This window comes from Peromyscus maniculatus, chromosome 10 (assembly GCF_049852395.1).
Source record: "Peromyscus maniculatus bairdii isolate BWxNUB_F1_BW_parent chromosome 10, HU_Pman_BW_mat_3.1, whole genome shotgun sequence".
NCBI classification, from domain to species: Eukaryota; Metazoa; Chordata; class Mammalia; order Rodentia; family Cricetidae; genus Peromyscus; species Peromyscus maniculatus.
The window spans coordinates 12595150-12622321 of record NC_134861.1 but is presented as its reverse complement, the minus strand read 5'-3'; the positions used below and the strand labels follow the sequence as shown (position 1 = coordinate 12622321).

General features: G+C 40.1%; 1 protein-coding gene across 2 annotated transcripts in view; it reads right to left on the bottom strand.

Moving 5' to 3' along the window:
* Positions 1–27172, bottom strand: part of Abca13 (ATP binding cassette subfamily A member 13) — a 432541-nt gene that overhangs the window by 283089 nt on the left and 122280 nt on the right. For both annotated transcript variants that reach the window (XM_076545963.1, XM_076545964.1), the window contains 6 exons: positions 25743–25907; positions 24223–24400; positions 22361–22500; positions 7312–7425; positions 3799–3889; positions 706–882 (listed from right to left, as the gene is read on the bottom strand). In XM_076545963.1, coding sequence (XP_076402078.1) covers positions 706–882; positions 3799–3889; positions 7312–7425; positions 22361–22500; positions 24223–24400; positions 25743–25907 — 865 coding nt within the window. The remainder of the gene's footprint in view (positions 1–705; positions 883–3798; positions 3890–7311; positions 7426–22360; positions 22501–24222; positions 24401–25742; positions 25908–27172) is intronic.

The following is a 27172-nucleotide window of genomic DNA, read 5'->3' as shown; positions in this document are numbered from 1 at the left end:
AAAAGACCCTTCCCTAACAGCCATCAAAGGAAACCAATGGGCACCTTGATTTTAAACTTCTAAATCTAAATCTAGTCTACAGAACTATAATGCAACAAGTTTCAGTTAGGTCCTTCAGGCTGAACTTGGTAGTATTTTGTTACAATATTGTCATGTCCCTAGCAAACTCATCTTATCCCTCAGTGAACTCTGTGGAGTTAGTTATATGTTCTAGCAGTAGGGTATGTATTAAGCTTTCACATGGTCCTGGCTTAAATCACTCGCACCAAACAACAAAATAATCCAGTGTTTGCTCAAAAATAACATCACGCTTACACTGAATAAATGTACAATTGATAACAGAATCTAACTGGCCATTGTGATTATTCTTTCCTACTTCAGACCATCGAGATATTGTGATAAAAATAAAAGTGATAGAGAGAGTTTGAGTACACTGATTCTCATGTGAGATTCCACCATAAAATGAAGTCAAAACAGTAAAAACAGGAATAGCAGTGCCCTAGGGATTGTGAACAGCTGCCTGTCATTACAGCATGGAGAACATCTTTTTACTAGCTCAGCTCATATACCTCTGCTCCATTTCATGGTTTATCTAGAAGAGACTTCTTTTTGAATCAACTTAAGATGCGCTTAGGGAGATAGGACAAAATGACCACCTATTGGAGCTGGTGCCTTGGTGAGCACATTTTTCTGCCAAGTACTTACTGGCCAAGAAACTGTTCTGCTGCATGAGTTCATGCGCCTTGGTCTCCAGAGTGTCCACAGCCTCCACTGCCTGGAATCGGTCCAACAGCACACAGGAAGAGAGATTGGCCACGATACCACCCAAGAACTGGAAGTGTCCAGCCCCCACATGGTTAAACATCTTGTCCAGCATCTGTCCTGGGGACAGCAAAGAAATTAGAACAAATTAACTTCCCTCTCCAGTGCTTGTTATTTATACAGTGGGTCTCCCACAAATGAGCAAAAAGTTAATGAGTTTCATTGAAAAGTATCTCAAAAGAGTCCAGTTTTGTTCATACACAAAATTAACTGAGTGTTTATCAATAACAAACTATATGTGTGTGTGTTTATAAAAATCTATAAATATTTTATAACTATATATAAACTATATATGATATATATAGTCTCTGTAATGCTGATACATCAAATGGGAAAACAATAAAATTGATTTTCACAAAGGCTCTTACCTAATCAGTAGATGAATTTTTGGTAGATTTATAATAGGATGGCTCTATTGAGCAAAGGTGAAAACTAGGAGGAGGGGTCTTTGCAGGAAGTAGGTAACCAAGGCATGTCCTTTGCCCTGACCTTTTCCTACATGACATTTCTCCTTCTTCTTGCTGTGATGATTTAAACTGTTGAGCCACACCCCCCCCCATGATGTCATGATGGGTTGAGACTTTAGAAACTCTGAGCCAAATAAAGCCTTCCTGCACTAGGCTGTTTACATCAGGGATTTTGTCACAACAAGCAAACTTTGATAATTTTTTTTAACTCTAAAGGTAAAATGGCATTGCTTTGTAAATGGAGGTAAAAATGTTGCAGAAAAAGATGACAAGAAACTTCCCTTAATTATAGAATAATAATCTTCAAGTATAAAGGACCACAGAGGGAATTCCTGTTATCAAAAAAGAAACGTTCCTGGTAAGGACAATTGGAAGGCAGGAAAGACTTTTTAGAAACAAGTGCCAGGAAGACGGCTCGGGTGCACTGCAAGCATAAGGACCTGAGTTTAGGTCTCCAACACCTATTTCAAAAAGCTGGATGTGTCCATACAAACCTGTCACCCCATTGTTGGGGGTGGGCCCACATGAAGTGGAGGCAATCGGGGCTAGGCCTAGCCAAAGAGCAACCAGCCCCAGGTTCAGTGAGAGACCCTGTCTCCAGGGAATAAGGCAGAGAGCAGCAATGAAGGGTATCAAATGGCTTTCTCCAGGCTATGCACGTAAGCATGGGTATAGGCACCTCCACACATGGTACACACATACATTAAATAAATAAACATTAAGAATAGACATCTTTACTATGGCTTCAAATAAGCAATACAGGAAAGACTTGAAGGTCTGAGAGCTTGGACAAAATGAACACTCGGGCATCCTACTGTTACGTATCACTAAGAACTAAGAAACTTACAGCAGGAGAGATGGCTTAATGGTTAGGCACACTGGCTGCTCATGCCGAAGACCTGGGTTCAGTCCCTAGCACCAGCATGGTGGCTCACAACCATCAGGAAACACCATATGCCCTCTTCTGAACTCAAGCAATAGGTGTACATGTGGTGAACATACATACACACAGGCAAAACACTCATACACATAATTTTTTAAATCTAAAAAAAAAAATTTTTTAAAGAACTAAGAGGCTACTTGTCCAGAGGTCCCATGGGGCTTAGACTTCACTGGCTTCCAAAGATATGGACTCTAGTAAACACTCATTTTTCAGTTCAGACTCTTCCCTACCATAGTGAGGCTTCTCCTCAAGAGCAGAAAGAAATTGAAGAGCAGGCCCTAATGGGGTTAAGAGAATGTGGCCCCACCACAGCTCTCCACCAAAATCAATGAAATGAATGACCTGCTGGAGATAACTCCATCTGGGGATGCAAACTCCTTTTACAACCTCTCACTATTAAATACCTGATCATCAATGAAAATAACTTAATACTAGAAGTAAGGCAGACTACCCAAAATCAAAGAGAAAAAATCAAGACCAACAAAAGACAAACTGCGTAGCTAATAGCAGGAAATTAAAACATAATTATGTGCAATTACGTTGAAAATAGACTTTCAATTAAAAAGGTAGAATGCAAAAAGATATAAATGGAAAATACAACAATAATAAATAAATTCATGAGAGATGAAACCTAGCTAAAGAAAACCATTATGGAAAAAAAAATCACCAAGTAAAGTAGACCAGTCTAATGAAACCACAAGCGGAAAATCTCAGATCATGAAGCTTGGTTTTCATACTGAAAATTACTCTATAAAATCATGGGACCAACCTAGGCACTCTACATATGTGTAATAGTTGTGTAGCTTGGTCTACTTGAGGGACTCCTAGCAGTGGGAGCAGAGCCTGTCCCTGATGCTTTGGCTGGATTTTGGGAACCTATTCCTCATACTGGGTTGCCTTACTCAGCCTTAATACAAGGGCAGGAGCTTAGTCCCACCTCAACTTGATATGCCATGCTTTGTTGACACCCATGGGAGGCCTGCCCCTTTCTGAACAGAAACAGAGAAGGAGTGGGTTGGGAGGTAGGGGCAGAGTGTAGGTGGAGAGAGGAAATAGGAAGAGAGGGGGAGGGGAAACTGTGCCGAGATGTAAAATAAATAAATAATTATAATTTTAGCTAATTAAAAAAATATCTTCAGGCTGGTATGTAGTAGCTACAAGAATTTTGTAAGGAGATTTGGGTCCCATCCCTAAACTATTCCTTTAAGGGTATACAAAGTATCTCAAATCTGAAACTCTTGTGTCCCAAGCATTTTAAGAGATATGCAACCTATCCTTACCACTTTTTCAAATGGCACATCTGCCAGTTACTTTCAATAAATGTGTTTTACCTAACGAAAAGCTTTCCTTTCTCTAGCCTTCCTGCCCTAACCAGAGAACTTCTGGTGAAAAAAAAAATTGCGGCATATCTACTTCTAGCCCTTCATGTTACAGACAGTGAAATAGAAATGGGGAGAGTAAAGGTAAATTTGGTAATGTCGCCAACAACATCATGGCCAACGGGGCAGGATCCAAGCACTGCAGTCGGGGACAGATGGATGCCACACAAACCATCAGCATCCTTACCATATGTGTGCAGATCTTCAGTGAGCTTGTCCACGTCAATGTGTGACTGGCTCATAACAAAGTTTCTTATAAATTTGTTTCTCAGGGCATCCTAAAGGAAAGCAAGGAAGCATAACAGAGATGATTGCATCACACCTTCTTAGTCAATAATACTTATTAAACTTACACAAAGTTTTATGACACAGGAAAAAGAAACACAAAATGGATCCACTTAAAAGAAGTTTGAAGACATGTTCTGGTTAGTTTTCTGTCAACTTGACACAAGCTAGAGTAATGTGAGAAGAAGGAGCCTCAGTTGAGAAAATGTCCACATTCAATTGGCCTGTTAGCAAGTCTTTGTGACATTTTCTTTATCAATGGCCGATGTGAGAGGGCCCAGCTCACTGTGTGCAGTGCTACTCCTGGGCTGGTGATCCTGGGTTGTATAAAAAAGCAGTCTGAGCAAGCCATGGGAAGCAAGCCAGTAAGCAATATTCCTCTATGACTTTTGTTTCAGTTCCTGTTTCCAGGTTCCTGCCTTAAGTCCCTGCCTTGACTTCCTTCCATGAAGAACCATGATTGGAAAGTGTAAGTAAATAACCATTTCTTTCTCAAGTTCCCTTTGTTCATGGTATTTTATCACAGCAATAGAAACCCTAACTAAGGCAAGACATCCTAATAAATAACAAGTCAGCATTTGATAGTCTTGAACCTTGAAAAATAAAGATAATGATGATAAAAAAATTATAATTGCAATGATGCTTTAATACTGAAAATTATGGGCAAGTTTTCCTAATGAAGCCACGGGGTTATCTTTTTTCCCATGATTTCTCCTCTACATCACACTTGTGCAGGCCAGTTGTGTTGAAGAGAAGTAGTGGTTACACAGAAGGACTTGAGCCTTTCCCAGACACACTTTCTCGGGATTGATGTGCAAAGCAGTGCCTTCAAAGGCAGCTTATGCCTTGCTCTTCTCTCATTGTTTTAGTGTTGCCTCATCGGCCAAAGGTTTTGCTGTGGCAAGTTCTCCAAAATCAATCTGATTTAATAAAATTCTGCATTTTGACTTTTGCAATGGGCATGTGTGTGCTCAAAACACATTGCCATGCCCAACAATCAGCAGGAAAACTATAGATGCAGTGGGTCCTCGTGCCAGAATTAAGACATGGGAGTTATTAAAAATTTGCTGGTTCTGAGAGGAAGAGATGGTTCAGCAGTTAATGGCTCTTGCTGCCAAGCCTGATGACATGAGTTTAATTCTCTGGATCCACATGGTGAGAAAGTATACACATGCACATACATACCTAAATAAGTAAGAAAAGGACTTTCTAGTTCATTGGTGGATAGTGATAGTTATCTATGCCTTAGTCTCAAACAGGAACAAGTTAGGCCTTCTCGTGTTATCTGTCCCTGTAGCTTTTGCACTTAACTCCTTCCCTCCTCACCCCTACCTTGTCCTTTATTGCTTTCATCTAGTCAAGTATATAGAGGCAAGACTGTATTATGAAGTCTAGTTCCTTGTTCTTTCTTAAATCTTGTCTGTCCTCCTTCACTGGGCATTAGCTATTTGCCAGACAGTGTGCAGGGTACTTTATTACACATTAGTTCATTTAATCTCACAGAATTCCCTGGGGGAAATTACCACTGCCTTTTACTGGAAGGAAAATAAACTACCAAACAGATGGGGCACCATCCAAAAGCAGTAAGGACTCCACCTAGTGGCAGAAGCCAGTTTGGACTTCACTACAAACACAGACAGCTTTCTACCAACAAAATCCCATCTTAGAATAGGAACCTGTGACTACCCAGCTTGAGTAAGGTAAAACGCTCAGTGAGGCTGTTAATTTCTGACCCTTCTTCTTGGTGAATAGTACTCAGCTAACTGCATTAGCTGAGTACTATTAGAACATAGTACATAGAACTGCCATTCTTGGGGCGTCAGGCTCCTCTTCACATTCTAGTGGCATCCTGTCCACTGTTGCCTTGGTGATAACAAGACAGGCTGCTGATATTTGTAGCTACAACAGGTGCCTTATAAAACTTAAAATATCTTCTGTCAAGTCCATTGCAAAAACACTTGATAGGATCTGTGTTAGCAAAGAAAGCCATGGACACACAAATTCAAATAGAATAATATCACAGCACTAAGGTGCCATGTGCGTGAAGCTGCGGGGCTGACTGGAGCCTGGAACCTTGCCTCCTCACATGTCTCCTTCCTTTCTGTCAGATGTGCACTGCCATCACATGTCCTTGCCTCTACTCTGTCTCAGCTTCCTCTTCTTTCACTTTAGCAGCTGTTTCTTCTAGTGAAATTCTTTCTTTTCAAACTAGTATTTCTTATTCTATGAAAGTTTCACACATTAATACACTGTCTACTAATCATAGCCATCCACCACCACTTCCTCCAACTTGCCCTAGTACCCCCATCTCACCTCTCTCCCAACTTCATATCCTTTTATATTACTTTTGTTATAATTAATTCCCTGAGTCCAATTAGTGATATCATGTACCCATGGGTGTATGGCCACCCACTGGGCATGAGCAACCTACCAAGAGCCACATCCCCAAGGGACAGAGGCTATCTGCTCTTGGAGAACCTAGAACTACTCAGAAGCTTTTCATCCCGGCCAAGCCCACAGCTCAGCTCACTTACTTGCAAAGTTTCATTTCCTTGTTCACAAGGAAGAAGCCCAAGGGACAGTGACCTGTTCAGTGGCCTGTTCAGTGACTAAGTCACAATCACATGGCTGATATAAAGCATGAGAGAGTAGGATCATACCTACCCATTGTGGCTCCTAAGTCCATGATGTGAAATGTTTGTCTAGTGGGTAACGTGTAGGCCAAACATGAACAAAATGTGGGCAAATTCTCTCATCCTACCAGATTTTCAAATTAGGACTTCACAAATGCCCAAAAGTTATTAGGTGATCTGCCTGAGCTATCATTTTACAAGTACTACTTTTTGGGCTCTGAAGAAATCACTCTAGTTTAAAGCATAATTAGTCAATATTAGAGTCTTTTATTTTTATTTGCATATATTATTATAAATAATAGTGGTTTCATCATGACATCATCATATACATACATAATAAATTTTATTTTATTCATACCATCTTACCTTCTCTCATTCTCCCCACACTCTGGCTTCTCCCCTCATTCTCAGCTAGTCCCTTCTGTTTTTATCTAGTATTTTGGTTTTATTTTGTCTTTCTGTTTTGGGTGACCCAGACAGAACTAAGAAATGATAGAATAATAAACTTCTAAATGAAAGGAATATAAAGTATTTTAAAAGCATTAAATTTAATAAAAAATTTAAACTATCAGTATTTAGTAAATTATTAATTTTACATACTGCTAATTTGCATGGGGAAAACACTAAAAATTCACAAAGACTTTTTTAAACATATTCAATCTGCTGACAGTCAACTGGGGAACCCATGCATGCTTCAAACTAGTTGCATTTTTTCTAAGGACACCCCAATATCTCACAGCCAGACTACAGCAGGTGGTTCACAGCCCTTAGTCACTACATACCTGCAACTGGTTGAACATTTTGCCATTTCCACTTCCCTGGAAAAGGCTGGACATCTTCAGAAGTGTTTCTGATAAATTTTTTATCTTATCCACAAAGTAAAATGTATAATTAGCCTGCAATATGGAGCACATGAAGAGATGTCTTTAATTGTTGTGTCAAGACAGTGCTTCAGGCCTCCATCAGCTAGAACAAGGAAGCAAACATATGTGATATGATCATCACAGGATTAGAGCTTTGCATGAAAGTGTCCAATGCCCTCTAAGGAGCCGGGGCTCCCAGACACGTCTTCCAGATCTTCCTATCGTACACTGTCTCACACTCACTACTGTATCCCCAAGGTTAGGCCCACTAGTGTGCAGAGCAAATGTCTTCATACTTATTGACTAAGCAAAATACATTTGCACACATCTCCGCCTACTCCGAAATATGTCCTCAACTAAGAGCTATAGGTTTGTTTTCCAACACTAGTAGAGACTAAATGTTATTCCTTTATTGCTGCTGGCAGAGTACATTCATATATAATTTTTCAAAAATGATTTGATGTTGTAAAATTATGCACAGTCACAAACTCATAAAAATGTTCATACCTTTTTTCTCTCAGGATAAAAAGAATCTATCTAGGGAAATAACTTAAATAAATGTAAAGTTGCATCTAAAATGATGACAGTTGCAACAATTATACCTAATACTAAAAATGGTTTTCCATAATATCAAAAAAGTAACAAGGAAGGAGAGTTTGAGTTTGTCATTTCTCCCAAGGGTCACTGGGAACCTCTGTTGGCAGCATGGAAAATAAAGAACATTCACTACAGCTAATAAAGGAAGCCTTAAACACTTAATTTCAGTATTCAGGAAAAGTATGGGCAGAGAGTGTTGTAAGCACTAAGCTAAATTAATCTATTGATACTTTTGCAGTAGATGGAGTGCATACCAAATGCTCAGCATGCTGTTAAAAAAAAAAAAAAAAAAAAAAAAAAAAAAAAAAAAAAAAAAAAACTGCACAGGCATGAAGGGGGTGAATATATTATGAATGCAAATAATTTAGTGGATTATAAAAACTCTTTGACATAGGGAATACCTGAAGATGCATTTAAATCCATATGAGTGTGTGAATATACATAGATGTAGATAGAAAGTAAAATCAGATTCAATAAATCAAGATATCCTAACTTATCTTACATATGTACACCCTGACCTTCCAAAAGCCTAAGGATTTACTACAAATCCATTTTAAAGAACAAATTTAGATATGTATTAATAATTTTTATCAAAAGTTCATGGAAATAATTTTGAAATTTAAAACATTATCATTAATCCTATTTCCTTAAGTTTTTAAAATGTGTTGCATGAATTACTTCATAAGAAATTAGAATGCTACTAGTTATCAAAATGTACTGGGTATAGTCAAAGTTCAGATCCATATATATTTGTTGCTAAACTGAATAGTAAAAGTTAATCATACATTTAACACAATAATAAAATAATAAGGAAGTCCAATGATATTATTGCTTCTCCCCAGCTCACTGGCCTTTACAGTGTACTAAAAACTTTTCTAATTTGAGAGAAAGCAAGGTGGGGTATGGCAGTATATGAGAGGGGTTGGAGGGAGGAAACAGAAGGTAGGAAATGATATGATTATAATTTCAACAAATAAATAATTTTAAAATATTTAAGAACATAAAATGGAATATCTAAGGAAAAAAAGAATGAAGAGATTAGTCAAGACAAATGTAAAACATAAATGATTTACCAAACAGAAGAATGAGAGATTTCTCTCCATAAATAACAGTGTGTAAATCTCTGGGAAGCCCAATTCTCAGTTATTTAATATTGTTGGATTATTAGTATTCACCTAAACCATTTAATGCATCATAATTATTGAATTACAGTTTGCTTTCTATTGCTATGATTAACACCATGACCAAAATCTACTTGGGAGAAAAAGGTTTATTTGGCTTACAAGTTCCAGTCCATCTTTAAGGGAAGTCTGGGCAGAAACTAGAGTAGAGATCACAGACAAACACTTTCTGTCTTGCTCTCTCTAGCCTGCTCAGTTACCTTTCTTACAACAGTTCAGGTCCACCTCTATAGGAATGGTACCATCCACAGTAGGCAGGGCCCTCTTATATCAATCAGCAATCAAGAAAGTGTTCCACAGACAAGGCCATAGGCCAATCTGATCTAGGCAACTTCTCAGCTGAGGTTCCCTCTTTCTGGGTGACTCTGGATCATGTCAAATTGATAACTGAAACTAACAATGACATCTTGATAAATATAAAATAATCTTAAAATTCAGAAAAATGTGTATATAATAACATTAGCAAAGCTATCAAATGAAAAAGTTCCTTATAACACATACTGATGTATGATGTTCGTTTTTATGTTTTAATAAGATACATGTTAAAATTAAAATGAAAAATTATCAAGAAGTACTTTGGGTCACAGAAATATGAAGTAGGAATTCAGCTGACTGTGACAAAGCTGTATCTGGAAGAAGCCATGGGCCTTTCCAGAGGATAAAGCCAAGGCTTAAGAAGTCTTGGTGATACTGGCTTTTTAATATTAACAATTTCCTGCTATGAATTCCTCATGTGCTACTGTAGCTCTTCCATTCCTAGAACAGTATCTTTGATCATTTATTGGACACAATTTCCCCTTTACAATTAGATTATTTGGATAACATCTCCAAACTGTGCTAAAAGCAGTCACACAACCAGACCCCTAATTTCAGGCCTTTCTGTAATCATCATTATTAGTAACATATGGCCAAGACTTTCTCCGGACAAAAGTCTCTTATCTGAGATACTTCCCAGACATTCTAAGAACAGTCTTCAGCATCTAGACTATCTGTTTGAGAAGGTCTGGTGGATGTGCTAATTAAGCTTAACCATCTTTCCTCTAAGTGTTATCTCTAGTTCTAGATCTCCCTCCAACAATTATTCAGAACTAAAGGGCTTTTACATACCATGTATGTCAAGCTGTGACTCAGGTTGCCTAGCTACTGAGCACTTGCCCCACCCTGCCAGAAAACAGCACAGCCAAGATAAATTTCAGGCCAGAGGAAAATAAGGAAGTCTTATTTTCACCCATGACTTAGAGAATTATAGGCTCTTAACATTTTAACTAACCACTTCTAAGAATATAGTTTGAGCACATATATTCCCTTTCTTAGATATATTAACCAAATTTAGTCCCCAGTTGATTCATTCCCCATTAGCCACTTCCCTTTTGGGATGTCATGATAGCTATTTGTGTTGATTTTATCACCCCTCCTTCTGACCCTGAGGGAATTCAAGCCTGGTGACCTTGCCTTAGCCAGAGCATTGTTACTGCATGGGTATATAACTGTAAACTTCAGAGACTTGGAGAGGACTAGATTGCAGAACTAGAAGAATGAGGTGGAAGATGAGGAAGAACAAGATGAGGAAGAACTAGATGGGAAAATTGAGATAAGAGTTAGACAATACGTGAGCTGCAAGAATGTATTATAGAGATTCAGCTGTATATGATAAGCTATACCTTGACCGATCAAAGTATCCTTCAAGAGGAAGCCATTTATCAAGGAATATTTGATGTTATTTAGCTTATTAATATACATCAGCTGTCATCTGCTATGAAATTCTTGTGCACCCATATACTACTAGGCCATTTGGCCAACAGTTTAGCTTCTCAGACCTACTGCTGATCCACTAGGTAATACCCCTGTATGGCCTAGGAGACAGGTGGCCTGTAGATGCATAACTTTGTTTTATGTGCAAATGAAGCTCAGACCACCCTTCCCCAGACAAGGAAAACAACATTCCAGAGCAATTGACTCAGAACAAAGGAGGTTTTTGCATTCTGAAGATGGCAGATAGAACTGCATGGCCAGGGTGAAGAGAAGAAGACAGAGTTTCTCTGAGCCAGGGGTAAGGAGCAAGGAAAGATGGTGGATGAAGGAACAGAGGATGAAGATGAGGTCAAAAGCATAGGAGTTGGTTAGGACTATGAAAAGTCAGGAAAAGTAGGTACAGAGAGGAGCTGGATGTGAAGATGGAACCGAAGCTGTATAGATAGAATTTTGACATAGACAAATAAAGTAAATGGATGAAAGGGTATGTTGTATGTAGATGTTTTTCCCTCAGATAACCCCATGCCAGATGTAGTGTCTTCCCTAGGACCCTGGGAAGGATTTTCTCAGGGCAGGCCCTTGAGACAATTCCATTAAGAGAGAACAGCAGAAAAATGTAGAGAGAAATCAGGTAAGAAAGGAGCTAAGTAAGAGAGCAGAATAGAAGCTGTAGAGAGAGAGAACTGACTCAGAAGAATAAAGTGTACAGACTAAAGAGTTTCATGTACATAGATTCATTTGATATTGTCTAAGATTAGATTATCAGTTGGTTGTAGATTCTTCCACAGACCCTGGGAAAATGTTATCAAAGGGCTGGACCCCAACAGTCTTTGTTAAAGAAGCTGTAGGAAGTCCTCATCCACAAAACACATGTTAGTTGTATTGATGGTGAAGATTTGATACAAGTGACCAATTTCCCTATCACCAAGAGCATGGCCTTCAAATGTTATGAGTTAAAAATATATATATAATAATAATAAAACAGGGACCAGAAAAATGCTTGGTTAGAAAAACCCTTGCCTCACAAGCATAAGGACCTGAGTTTTGATCCCCAGAACCCATGTCAACAGATGAGTATGGGGACATGCACCTGAAATCCCAGCACTTTTGGAGCAGAGACACGAGTATCACTGGGGCATGTTGGTCAGTCAGAGTAGGCAAATCAATAAGCTCCAGGTGCAGTGAGACCCTGGCACAAACATGAGTTTGGTTGCAGGACATAGAGAAATCAATCTCTAACAAGAAACATCAACCTTGCTGTTAGGTTTCCATGTCAAAAGTTCCTATACAGGCTGCTGGCAGATCAAATATATCAATACCCCCATGTGCATGTTGTAATCCCAACCCGCCAGGCAAAATTTGCCCACTGCTGCAATACTGGCATTGCGATTATGGAGTTAACCAAATGACTTTTGATGAGATTTGAGGCCCCCTCCACAGGAAGGAGTTCATGTCTGGTACAGTAAATCTGGTCCAAAGCCCATGGACATGAAGGTGATAGGCACTATTGTTATTTTGCTAAATGTCCATGCCATGAAATTGGCTTCTAAATGTTTGTGTTTATACAGAAATTTGAGGTACTCACAGCCTTGGTCAGCGAAGCTCCTCAGAGCAGTTACTATAAAGTCATATCTGGTAAAAGTGCTGAGAATGTCTCTGAGTGCTCATCCCTAAATGGAATGATATCAATACCCTGCCCTCCCCCAAGGCACAGGAAATATCCTGGGAGAGTGGGGGATGTAAGAGCTGGAGGATGGGAAGGAGTGCTCTGAGGTGCTGTCTACTGGACAGAACAGAGCTGCTGTACACACGAACTCAGAGCAGCAGCAGGCAGCTTAGCAGAGCAGTTGTCTGTGTAAGATTGAGTCAGCCAAAACTCTATCAAAGATGAGTGAGGTGTTCATAAGGCCCCACCACTGACTTAGGAAGCATTGGCAGTTGGTGATGTCTAGAGGAGAAATAGTCATTCTTCTTTGGGATCATAGACACCGGTAGGTTGCCCACGCTCCAGTATGGCCCCATACTTGTGATGGCTGGACATGATTTTTTTTCAATTCAACAATGAAGAAAAATTCTGTGTTCCACAGCAACTGTGCTTGAAATTAAACTTCAACCTTTCTCCAGGATGTCAATCTGTAGTCTGACCCTCTCTTGTGAGGCAGAGCAGCAGGAAGCCACAGCTACTAGTGAGCCTGGGACCATGAGGATAAAAAGGCAGTATACTAAGGATAAAAAAGTGCATGTTAGCCAGTTGGTGGTGGTGCATGCCTTTAATCCCAGCACTCGGGAGGCAGAGGCAGGCGGATCTCTGTGAATTCGAGGCCAGCCTAGTCTACAGAGTGAGATCCAGGAAAGGCACCAAAACTACACAGAGAAACCCTGCCTTGAAAAAAAAAAAAAAAAGAGGAAAAAAGAAAGAAAAAAATCACATGCTAAAATGTAGCATCCATTAGCCCAAGTGAAATAACAGTGTATTACAAATTCTATGCACACTCTTATAGTCATAATACAGAGAATAAATATTGGAGGGTAGGATGTCCTAAGCAAAAATGAGCTTCCAACAGGACTCAGAGTGGTACATATCAATACTAGTGTAGCATGCCCTGGATGTGAGTTATAACTCACATAACCACCACTGAGAACACTGTACAAAGCAGTACACCCAAAAAACAGGATAAATAGATTCTTTTCCAAGAATACAACCCTAAAATCAATGTTTTTAAGATAGAAAATTCTACAAAAGGTTAAATAAGGTATGGGAATGCAAGAAAAAAGAAACAAACAAAAAAAAACATGACAGCCAAACACAAGAAATAATTTAGCTGTCACTCAAGTTAATCAACAGTGTTTAAAGGAAACAAAGAACAGCACCAACAGAAGGCTGTGGCCCATATGTTACCAGGGAATATTAGTAATAAAAAGAGTGAATTACTACACATAAAATTTTAGGGAATTGTGCTAAATAAAAATGAGTCAATCCCTGGCACTTACATACTACATTATTGTATCTCTTTAACAATTTAGAAGTAACAAAATGCAATAGAGATCAGGGGTCTTCAGTCTAAGGGCTTGGAGAAGAGTAGGTTGGACATGATATGGATAGGTATAAAAGGACAATACCAGGGACCCTGAAGTGATGGGCTCACTATATTTCTGACCTGAGGTAGCTACATGAACTTACACAGTGATGACTCCCCAAACTAAATACTCATAGGTAGAAACATACACAGGTAGAAGGGAAACTGGGAGAACTTGGGAAAATAGTGAATCCCAGCAGTATCCGGATCTGGGGAATTCAGTAAAGGGGCATGGGACTCTCTTGTTACTCCTGACAGTATATGTAAACACACAGTGAGCTCAAAGACAACGGCTAATGTTTAAAAAGATTCAGAAACCCAAATGAAATTGCCTACTGACAGAGGACTATAACAGAAGGAGAGAGGCAGAGTGGGGGGGGGGAGGGAGGAGGGAGAGAGAGAAGAAGATAGAAAGGGAAAGGCAGGTGAGAGCTCCCTGCAAGGGAATGAAATAAGTCTACTGCTTCAATTGAGTTGAAATGGCAGCCTATTTTTTTTGTATTTATTCTTTTAATATAGATGGGAAATTACAAGGTGACTGGGTCATAGCATAATATATCAACTGTGAGCTTAAATTTTTATTTGCTATAGCTAATATTTTCCTACTTATGTCTCCTCCTCGGTCAGCTTCTCTTACCATTCCAAGGAGAGAGGAATTTTAATAATATAAAACTGGAGCTATCCACAGTAAATGAAAGTAGCTTTCTCCCTTCACTGCCAAAAAAAGGAGCATCCCCAAGATTCTACTCAGCCCACTCCCTACTAGCAGAAGCCAATATCTTATCCATGTTAGACAGATGGCCACATGCCTACATGGATGGGGGAAAAGATAGACTGGTGGACACATAAACAATTGATGGAACAGATCTGGAAGGGTCTATAGTAGAAGGATGTAGGAGGCTCAGCTTAAATAAAGCATTGGAATAACCATGATTGTCAATCATGCAGGCCTATTCTCTTCAATAGAAGGAGATGACTGATGCCTGGTTGCCCAGAAGGCTGGAATGAATGTTGCCCGACAACCTGGTGATCTTTTTGCTGTTCTATAGAGCCAGCTTTCCTGAATCCCCCAGTATCCTGGGCATTTTTAGGCCCTTATACTGCACTTAGTCTCTCAGTGAATAGAACCCATCTTATGAAAATGGTCCCATATACTTTGCATCCTCTGCCAATAGAATCTATCCCTATACTTATTACAGATCCTTCCTTCTTAGGCCTTGCCCTGAGCTCTGTTTATCAGCCAATAGAACTCATTTTTATTGTAAAGGTCACAAGTGCTGTGCTACTTTGCTATGTAGTTTCTAGGTAGCTATCCCTAAAACTTTGTTGTGATAATTGTCACATGAAAATGTAGCTGAAGTTTTCTCCAGTCCTGCCCAGGCTCACAGCTGCTCAGACCAAAATAAACACACAGAGGTTTATATTAATTACAGACTGTATAGCCTAATGGCTCAGGCTTCTTGCTAGCTAGATATTACATCTTAAATTAACCCATTTCTAGAAATCTATACCTTGCCATGTGGCTCGTGGCCTATTGGTATCTTTATATCTTGCTTCTCATGGTGGCAGCTGGCAACGTCTCCTGACTCAACCTTCCTGTTCCCAGAATTCTCCTCTCTGCCTGTCCCACCTATACTATACTTCCCACCTGGATACTAGCCAATGAGCATTATATTTATCAACCAAATCAGAGCAACACATTTGCAGCATACAAAGTGATATTCAAAGCATGGAAACCTTTTTCCAACATTTTACTGTGCTTAAATGTATAAGGAAAATAAACCATAGGATCAAACTCTGCAAGTTTTGACCCAGTGCCTACAAAAACAGTATTGAACCAAGTTTCATTCTTCCCTTATCATGGGCCAATTCTCTGCAGGCTGTGAGGCTTGTGGGGTCCCTGACAGGAGGAAAGTCAGTAGTCCCACCGACAAAACAGGCCTGGACTTTGACCTTCCCAGACAGAGGGCATGACTTGACATGCTTTCTTCAATGGGGACCAGATGACCAGATAACTCTGAGAAGGTTGTTGATTCCAAAGTCATGAGTTTGAGTCCTGGTTCAGCTACTAACTGGTAAAAACCAATTGAACCAATCCTCTATCTGATGGAGGTGGCTTATTCGTATAGTGGACAGAACAGTAAATCCATCTCTCACAGTGGGTTACACAGCTGTTGGTTAGTTGGTTTTATGCTCCCATTTTATAGCCATGAACATTAACTAGCAGAGTTGGATCTAAAGGTAAAATGATGGACGTCCACATACATCTAAGATCTACAAAGGAGCACTGTCAAATCATCTCAAATGGCTTGTGTATTTTCTAGTCTCACAGAATAATCACATCCTTAGACCTTCAGGCTTCCTTTGAGACCAGATGCTTTACAGGGGTTCGTGTCCAACAAGTCTATTCATAAAATGCAATTACTTTTACCCTGGGCAACACTGCTGAGTTTCAATAAATGACTCCATGTTGGACATTTTCACCCACCTGAAACCCAGCTCCAGGCTGAACCATTTAAGACTTGCTTTCAAATCACTGGTGAGATGCCCACAAGCAGAAACCAGATTCCTATGAATTCCATTCCCTCCACAGGGCTCCCAGGGGGACAACCTCAACCTGCCTAGGGATCTCATAAGTTCCCTTCAAACACTGTTCTGAACATGTGAACAGTCCCTGCAGCACCTACTGGATCTACCCAGTCCTGAGTAATGTCTGCTCTCTGACATATTCCAACTTTCATAAGGATCCAAGCCAAGCATTTCATATCTACTCATCATTTATTTGCTGAGCTTCATAACTACTAAATGTTAAGAACAGCAATGACTTCTGTTCACCTTTAACCTATTTAATCCATCCTCTTCCTCCAAGTGATAAGTTTCTAAAGACAGCTAGGGTTCTAAGGATAAGTGGAAGGTCACATCTAATGTTACACAAACCTATACAAAATGCAGTCTATGTCCTTAAATAACCAATACTCCAGCTGGTGAAGTGTAGATTTCATGTACAGGATCCTTACTGTTTGATGCCTAGCATCAAAAATATGGCCAATAGAAAGAACCCTAGGAGGGCAGACCTCAAACTTCACTTTGAGTCATGGATTTTCATTTAATAGCCAATACTCTTGGAAATGTAGACCTCCCTAACCTTTACTATTTTGAATTAATAAAATGAGCCAAATTTTGCTTGGTTTTTGTGAGACATAGGCAAGAAAGCATTTGGGAGTGTCCATCCTCATGCTCAAATCTTTTAAAAATAAGTACTCAATGAACCGTAATTTTACATCTGAGACAATAAAATGATTCATGCTAGAATTCCATAAGTATGAGAACTATAACACGCTCCATTTGCCATTCTCTCTCATTCTCATACGATTGGTAGGAAGATGAGATGGAAGATCAGCTTCTCCCCATCACAGACTGATATCCCAACTCCAAAGCTTGAAGCTAATCTGGGCGTAGGAAATCACATCCTCATCAGCTGTCTCTTGGACTGTTCTCCACCCCATCACCAGTTTCACTGAAAGCAGAAACTGAAATGCATTTGCATGTGAATTATCCAAAGGCTGAGGGGCCCCCAACTCGATCAAGCTCTCTGAATAAGTGAGACAGTTGATTGGTTTGATCTGTTTGGGAGGCAACTAGGCAGTGGGACTGGGTCCTGTGCTCATTGCATGAGTTGGCTGTTTGAAACCTGGGGCTTATGCAGGGATGCTTGGCTCAGTCTGGGAGGAGTGGACAGGACCTGCCTGGACTGAGTCTACCAGGATGATCTCAGTCCTCGGAGGAGGCTTTGCTCTGGAGGAGGTGGGAATGGGAGGTGGGCTGGGGGGAAGGGGAGGAGGGCAAGAGGGGGGAGAACAAGCGAATCCGCGGCTGATATGTAGAACTGAATGGTACTATAAAATAAAATAAAAGGAAAAAAATTTTAAAATTAAAAAAAAAAAAGAAAAGAAAACATTGAAATGTAGCAGACAAGTATTGGATAAAACACTGACCATTAAATCAAACAGAGCTGAGTTGGAGTGCTGCCTCTACTCCCTGATGAAACCTTGGCAAAGTTAACCCTAAAACTCAGCTTCTTCATCTTGGAACTGAAAAATTACAACTGCTGGTCCCAGTTGTAGATCTGAGGCCAAGACAAGGGTCCCTGCCAGTGAGGGCTCTTGGAAGAAGAGATGGTTAAACCTTCATCTCTTCTTCCATTTCTGTTCAAATTTGTACCGATGAGCACTATAGGAACTCAAGAGTCTCATTTCTTTAAAGAAGCAACTTATAACTGACTGTGCCAGTCATCAAGTTAGCATCTTTTTTTTATCATTAAGAAATTTTCTATTCATTTTACATACCAAGCACAGATTCTCCTCCTTCCTCTTCCCATCCCCTGCCTTTCCCCCAACCCTCCCCCTACTCCCACCGCCTCCAAGTCAAGGCCTCCCATGGTACCTCAGCAGAGCCTGGTACATACAATTGATGCAGTCCCAAGCCCCTACCCCCAGCACCAAGGCTACACAGTGTCATACCTTAGGCACTAGGCCAAGTTAGCATCTTGATGACTCTCAATTTACTCTATTGCTCGCGTTCTCAGTGATGAGGATGGACACTGTAATCCTTCTCCTTTGGCCATTGGCACGGTGTTAAACTTGCACACTTCTGTTATTCCAGAGTGTGGATGCTCAGGCACCCCACTGGATTTTTCTGCCATCCAGCTGTGCTCCCTCCAATGCAGTTTGGAACTCAAGTCAAAGAAGAGGGGCTACTTCCACAAAGGTGTGTTCTGTTCCAGCCCGCCCTAAGGATAGGTGCTTCTCCGAGTGTTTGCCATTACTGCATTCTCCAGTGTTCTCTTTCTCTCACTGACCAATCCCCTCTTACTCCTATGATTTTATAGTAGTAATAATCCATATTAAACTTGGCCTGCTTTTGTACCCTCTTCATCTCTTTCTATTACCCTGGATAATAAAAAAAATTGACACTGTGCTCAGAAAATGGTAATAACTGAGAAGAAAAGGTAACAAAAAAGGTAACACTACATCAAGACCACTAAAGTATACTTAGAAGATAAAGTTTTTAACTCACTTTAATCATTTTAGAAGGTGACAGGGGTGCAAAGCTACAGGAATCAGATGGGATAGGTTGATGCAGGACACTGATCCTTTGAAGTCTTTTATAAGGTAGGGCTCTGCATTATAGTCATAAAGTGACCACAGTCACCAGATGGGTCCAGTAGTCAGGGATCCATATGGTTTTCATTCTTTGGCTCATGTTCCCAGCACAGATCCTAATATAGAAAGTTCCTGGGCTGCAAGGAGAGCTGGAAATGGGCCATCACCCATCAGCCCCCTTGTTCTCTGCTACAAGCTGTCCTTGGTCTGCAGAAATCTGCTCAGTCACAGACCAGCAGGCCCACAGAAATAGGCAGATCTACTATCTGCTTCTGTGACCTCAGAGTAAATGACTGTCAGAATGAAAAAGACATTTTTGGTTCTCTGGCCCGGGAGGTGTTTTGTGACCAAAGAGAAGAGAACACTTGGCTCAATTCTAGGGAAACATTTTAATTAAGAAATCAGTCTGAGCAGCACCGCCTCTTCCTCCTCCAGCTGGCCTTGAAACAAAAACCATCATATTTCAGTGCAATCTACTAATTCTGCACAGGTTCCCACTTTCCCCCTTTGCACCCTGACAGTTCTGCTAAAGACATGGGGAAATGTGACTGTGCCCTGTCCTGACTTGGTCAAAGGATTTGAGTGATACATGTGCTGGGTATCTAGGTCTCATTTTTCAGATGGAAGGAAAGAGTCCTCTTAATAAACAGTGAGCCTGGGGCCACACATAGTTTGGCAAATGAGTGCTTAAAACTTTCCTAATAGGCACATATTTCCTGGCTAAGACATTATGATTCTTGGTGTCAACCTCAGACTCATAAGTTGAACAATAGAAAATTACCCATTTGCATTAATATTTTTTTCCTATAAAAATGATATTTTCCTATGTTCCTACCTAATAAGAAATAATAAATAACTAAGACTAAGCAGCACCCCACAGGTGTTCATCAGTGGCCAGGATCCACTCTGAACACTGTCATCCTCAGGCATGCTGTGCATATAGCTTAGAATGCACTGATATGAACTAAATGATACAGATCAATCAAAAGACACAGCTAGCACAAGATGTGTGGGACTGCTGCAGCCAGAACATGGCCTACTGTTTTACAGTAAAGCATTTACACAAGTAGAAGACACTCTAAAATAATTGTTTATCAGTATCAAGTATAGTACACTGTATATAATTCTCTGTGCTCTGTTTTATACAATGCACCAGCATCATCACAAACACATGAGTAATGCATTGTGCAATGACTTGATGACAGCTATGTCGCCAAAGGGCAGTAGGAATATTTCAGCTCCATTATAACCGTAGAAGACCACCACCAATTGCATGATCCATCACTGGCTGAAATACAGTGATGGGAAGAATGGCTTCCATTTACAGCTCTGATCACTCCAGCAGCATAGAAGGCATTGCAGTAAGTATCTCTCTTCTGTGTGAGACATACATCTGTGTGTTTAAATACCAGAACCAATTTTCATAAAACTAAATGCCCATGGTTGACTGCAAGAATAATTCATCCAAGGGACAATGGCATTAAGTCAGCTTTATGAGTGCAAACGTAAGACAGTGCACGGTCTCCAGTGACATTAACTAGACCGAACAAGACAGAGTGCAGTCTGCAGTCATGTAAACAAGCAGAGCAGACATCCACTTTTATTACTACCTCTAAAACCCAACCAGGGGCCAAGCAAGAACCATTGAGATCTTGCCTGGTTCTTCTGAAACCCTTATTCTCAGAACATTGATGTCAGGTGTGTCCCCTCCACAACCCTATGTCCAGGGGTCTGGGCCTCTGCATCACTGGCTGCATTTCACATTCATTTCCTCAGCAGTTTTCCTTCTCTTCCACACTTCTGAAGAGGATGCCATCATTGAAAAACACAACACCGTAGGTAATATGATATAAATATGTTAAGAATGGCATTAACATCTAGCACTATAAAAATCCATAGCCTCTTTTTTAATAGAGCTGAGATAGAGACATTTTCTCTGAAATTTCTAAACTACTCAAGGAGACCTTAGTAAGTTTCATACACAGGGGATGTCACCTAGCATTGGCTTGGCTCTAGTGCTGGTGTGAGCGTCTCTTCCAAGTGTGATACTGGAATGACAGCCCAGCACAGAGCTTCAGACAGACAAACCAGCTCCCAGAGGACGTGATCAAGTCTCTAGACAGATAGCATTCCTTTGTAGCAACTTAGGCTTTTGGCAAACATCCCTCCCAAAAGACATTTAAAAGTTAAAAACCACAAGTTTATAAACAGAACCGAGGGCATACTGAGGGCTGGGCAGTCACAGGGCTGCGTGCCAGGTGCCAGGTGCCCGGGAGACTTGCTGTGATGTGCCACAGCACTCACAAGAGGACAAAACCTACTTCTCTTGAAAGTGCACTGAAACAAAAATAACTCACTGATCCTATGACCACACAGCCCTTTTAAGTTACTACTAGTATTTGAAGCTTGGAGTTTGTCATTCACGGAGCAGGGTTTTCTGTATTGGAGAGTAAGATCAAATTGTTCCTGTGTCCTTGGAAAAGTGACCTTCAAGGGGCCTGCAGGCTGACAACCCACCTGGAGACAAGAAAAGACCCCCCGCCCAGGAAAATACAGCACCACAGTTTAAAAAGGAACAAGATAAAGTCCCCAGAAGAACACAATTTTTAATGCAAATATTCATAGGAGATCTTCTAGTAACTAGATATGAGAGAAGCTAAGCGATATATTAAAAGGTAAGTGAGCAAAACTACACAATACGGGAACTCCTCAGGGATTCTTGTGGCCTTTTCATCTCACCTTACACTCCACAGAGTCACATAAAACCTCATGGTCTATTTGAAAGACATCACCACCAAAATAATTTAGGAGGTCACTTTGCATCTGCACCCCTGGACTCTCTCTTCAGTATCAGATGCATCAAGTTAGATGGATTAAATCTATTACCAATATTTTGTTCTGGAACTGTGTCCCCTTACCTGACCTTAAACTGTCCTATTTGTAATTGTCCTCAAATTTTGATATTAAAGTGAGTTCACTGCATTCATGATTCGAAGTAACCCTCCCGACCTCCAGAGCATCCTCTAAGCAAAGCGTTCAGCAACTCCACAGTTAGCAAGAGTGACAGGGTAATGTTGGGACAGAATGAACTAGAATCAACATAAGAAAATGGTATGCAACGCAACACATTTAAAAATCCATTATATGTGTAAAGATTCCTTCCTGATACAGTGTGTTGTATGGCCTATAAGAATCTTACCTTTTGAATGACCTCATTGATCGCTGGAGAGCTTGGTGTATACAGTATTTTTCCATGTAATACAGGTTTTAGGAAAGACCATACCAGTGCACCATTTGGAGACTGTAGAATTTCCTGATAAAGCTTCAGACAAAATGGTGCTGTCACAATAAAAGAGGGAGGCAAGTATTAGGTGATCTAGGTTGATACAAAATATCCACTTAATGTTGGAACTGACATACACATCTACCTATGTTTTAATTCTCAATGAAATGGCTCGGATATATTTTCATGATATAACTCTGAACTGGAGTAAGCCGGCAATATTTTCACATTCCTGACTTAGCAGTCCCTGTCCCCTAGAACAACAAGATACCACCTTCCAGATGTTGTCTGTCATAGAGATGACACAGACACTTTACAGTGAGATTGGGGATTATTTTTTAACATGGTTTTAGTCAAGAAAAAAATCTTACTTCAATAATCACAATATTGAGAATAGAAAGACAGACCTTTTTTAAATGTAGTCACCTTGACAAGTTGCTCCTGGATTCTCTGATATTCCATACAAGACTATCACAATACTTTTAGTACATTAAATTTTATGATGTAGACTCCAACAATTCCTGATGGTGACTCTTATTGTGAAGCTAATTGATTTCAATAACAAGTCTATGTAAGTTGTCTAAATCCATAGGTAATTCATCACTGTAATGATTAGTAACTAAGTATAACATTTATAAATAATTATAATTACATGAGTATAACCAGTTCTTGTACCCAAAAAGTGAACCTTGACAGGGAAATGTTATCTTGCCATGATTCACATGGGTATGAGAAGCACTATTTTGATCATTGTGTTAATTTCATCTTTCCAAAATCTCATGAACAGAAAAAAATCCTTTTATCACAAATATAATGAAATTGATAAGAAAAAATACCCCTCTAAAATATAAGTTAACCATATACCTACGTGCTAATCCTTGAAGCATTGACTAGAGCGGCTATTCTTTGTTTAACAACTTGCTCTTTAAATTATAAGCTTAATTAAGATGGAAATAGTTCTTATCTTAGGAGTAACTGTAGTATGCGTAGTACAAGGAACTTGATCCCAAGAATCATCTGTGATTGTGAGCTGAGCAAACTCAGGTAAGTAATTTAGTAATCTCTGAGCTTCTGACATGACCTCTAGAAAATAAAGCTGGTGGTGCTGTCTAATGGTTTCTGTGACAACCATTTAGAAAAAAAAATGCAGAAAAGGATCAACAAAGATTGGTCCTCAGTGTTAATCAACTGACTGGGGAGATGAATGGATGAGATGATGGATGGGTGGATGCATGGATGGAGGGATGGATGGATGGATGGATGGATGGATGGATGGATGAATTAGAGGGTATATGGACGAAAGAGAGATAACCAGTTAAGATTCCCAAATGAAAAACAAAGAGAAAGGAATATTAAAGAAGAAACAAAATTATTAAAATTAAATAACCCTAATCTATGTCTTCACTATCAATTGCCCAAACATTTGACGGCTATACAAATTATTCATCAGCTATGGGATACACTGGCTTACTGCCAAATGATCCCTAATGCTGTCATCAACATTGCTTATCCTAGGGTACCAAAGAGACTAGGGTTTCAGGTGAGTCAGATATTTTAGACTCAGTTTCTTGGAGATACATGATTGGCCTGTGACCATGGGCCCTGGGAAAGTCTACAGGGGACTACTGTGCCGGCACTCAGTGACCGGTGAAAATGAAGGAGAAAACTCAGGGCCAGCATGTGCCCAGAGGTCAGCCCAGAAAGAACACTTTTACCACGCAGGCCCAGTTATTACCGTCCAAGCCAGCCTACATAAGCACACGTGGCTCTTGTCTTACTTGAGTCATGAGGAATGTTGAACTTCTCTTTGTCATCCTCCAAGAGTTCGTCAACTCTGGGTAAATTAACAAACATGTTAGAGTTGCTGAGGAAAGACTGCTGATCCTTACAGAGAAGCTTCATCACAGACTGGAAAGAGGCAAAAGATGAACTTCTGGTTTGGTCTTTCTGTGACACCTGAGCATAAGGAAAGCAATTACAAGTGATTTTAAACTGTTTTCTCAGACTTCTGGAAGCATAGTTCTGTCTTTGACAGTATATACAAGTGAAAGAATCGACTCTGCTTAAATCTGATCTGTTCTTGGGAAACCACTGAAATAACTACAGTGATTTTTTTTCTGGTAAATGTATTTTGTAGAAGAAGAAAATCACACACACACACACACACACACACACACATTCAGACACATTCAAGACACACTCAAACACACTCACACCCACATTCAATACTCACACATTCACACTTACATTCATGCATTCACAAACATATTCACATACATTTACACACACTCAAACACTCACATTCACACAAATACATGCTCACACTCACACATTTGCATACTCACACATTCACATTTAAATTCACATACATTTACATACACTAAAATACTCACATTCACACAAACACGTTCATGCATGCACACTCAAAATCACATACACTCAAACACACTCACATTCACACACATTAATGCATGCATGCTTCCTCTCACACTCAGATTCGCACACACTCACATACATTTACACTTATACTCAGACATTCACATATATACTCAGATTCACACACACACATTCACACACAGTCATAAGTTCTCACATTCACACACCTCCTTGTTTGTCCATTAATAAATTAATCCATCAAATAATATCACAATTTCAAATAAACTTATAGTCTTAGCATGTGTTCACACTACTAAATTAATACTGATTCTTGACAGCTTCCCAAACTAGCCATCAACTGATGAGTGCATGGACATACTGTTGGCAAGGTTTCTGGGTACATCATTATCTGGCCCCTCCTGTACCTCCAACTCTCCTTACCCTGGTTGATTTCATTCCAGGCAGAAGGAATTCAAGCAAAAATTAATATCAAACCACTAACCTAATTCAAGTCTGTGTTTGCATTAGGAGAAAATGATCTGTAATTTGTAAGCCAATTATTTATATGTAAATAAATGTTCTAAGGTTCTTGAAAGCAATTTGCTCTCAGAATTAAGTTAAATAGGCCCTTGAAATCTCATCTATGCTAATAATTGACTTAGAAGATTTTTACTTCATAGACAAAGCCTGAACCATGTCAGCTTCCTCATTGGTGGTCATGTCAATCAATAGCACTTCTCAATTTTAGAGTAATGCCACGCCCTACTATCGTGCTATTAGCTCCAGAGCCATTAAAAAGTGTCCTTGTCCATATATGCTATGGTCCTATGAAATTACAGGCTGGAAGAGAAAAAAAGGAAAAAGAAACAAACACAAAGAAAACAAACTACAACATTTCCCATCATGTGAGGATCAAACACACCTGTTGGAAGTCTGGCATGTCTAGCAAGGCGTTGATTTTAAATGTGTGAAGAAATTCAGAGAGGTGTTCAAGGGCATGCTGGGCTCTGGCAAGGATGGAGCTGAGGCTGGAAATGACATCCAACAGGGAGTTGAGCAAGCCATTTGCTTCAGAGGGTATCAGAGTCTTACCGGGTAGCAAAAGAAAAAATGGAATAATCAATACCATTTCCACTCTCACAAGCGCCTCTTGAGCAGTGACAACTTCGTGTCTTGATTTTCTCCTCTCTTGAACTTCAAAGCCTTATTTTTTTATATACTTTATAAAAATTCTGTGTTGGAGTAGATGTAACTGTGTTTGGCAGAGCACATTAAATTATAGCAGTATTGTTAAAATATAAACCAGCAACAAAAAGTTAGAATCCGAATCACTTTCAAACTGTTTCTTAGTGTCTTCTAAATGACTTAAGGTGGAAGTTTGAAAGGAGGCTCAAAATAAAACAGTGTTTTTATGTGACTCACAGGCATGCTCCATCCATCACAGTGCTCCTAGCACCCTGGGGTGGTGCCTGAGCAAATGGAAGCCTGGAGAGATGAAAGGCTTCCTGGAGTCTACCAGTGAGAGAAGTTCAGGGCTGCCAATTAGACCGGCAAAAGTGTCCTCTGAAACCTACGTGTGCTCAGGCCACCTGACACACTTCCCACCTTGCTCCTTGTTTGCATACCCCCTACAATGTAAACTCCAAAATTGGGGTTCTTTTCAGTCTGGGTCATTCATGTGTGAAATGAAGCTAGAACAGCACCTGCAATATTAGTTATACAATTGGGTACTTTTTGGCTGACCATAATAACTTAGCAGGCAGCCCCTCTGTCCACAGGTGGGAAACATCAGAGGGATTCTCCTCCCTCTGCAGGTCATCTACATCCTGAATTTTGAGTTCCCAGACTGGGTCAAGGAGCCCAATGGTCACTGCTTTTTAATTTTGTCCTCTGGAGTCCTGCTGCTCTACAGCTGCTTTGAGGCCAAGAGGTCACAATTTCACATTTAGCGGTATGCTTTGCCTGTGATGACCTACTCAGCACACTACCAAAGAAGAGACTGAGGAACAGGAGACAGGGTGAGTCTTTTGGAGGGTTCCCCACTCCCCTTTCTACTTAGAGCTGTCACTTAGAGGTGACCCCTTGAGGCCACTGACTTCTTGTATGAAGTGACTGGGATTCCAACATGGGTGATGTTGACATAGCCAAGCCTCCTTCACCAAAGGCTTCTGGGATTCACTGTCAGCAAGTGAGACAGAAGGTACCTGTGAACTGAAGTGGCTTGACTCTCAGCAGCAATGCATGCAAATGTGCATTATGGAACACCCTCCCATCTCCAAGCAATGTTACATATGAGTGACCTCTCATGACGTTGTGTGTATGGAAGGGCCTGATAAAGGGAGCTATTGTTAT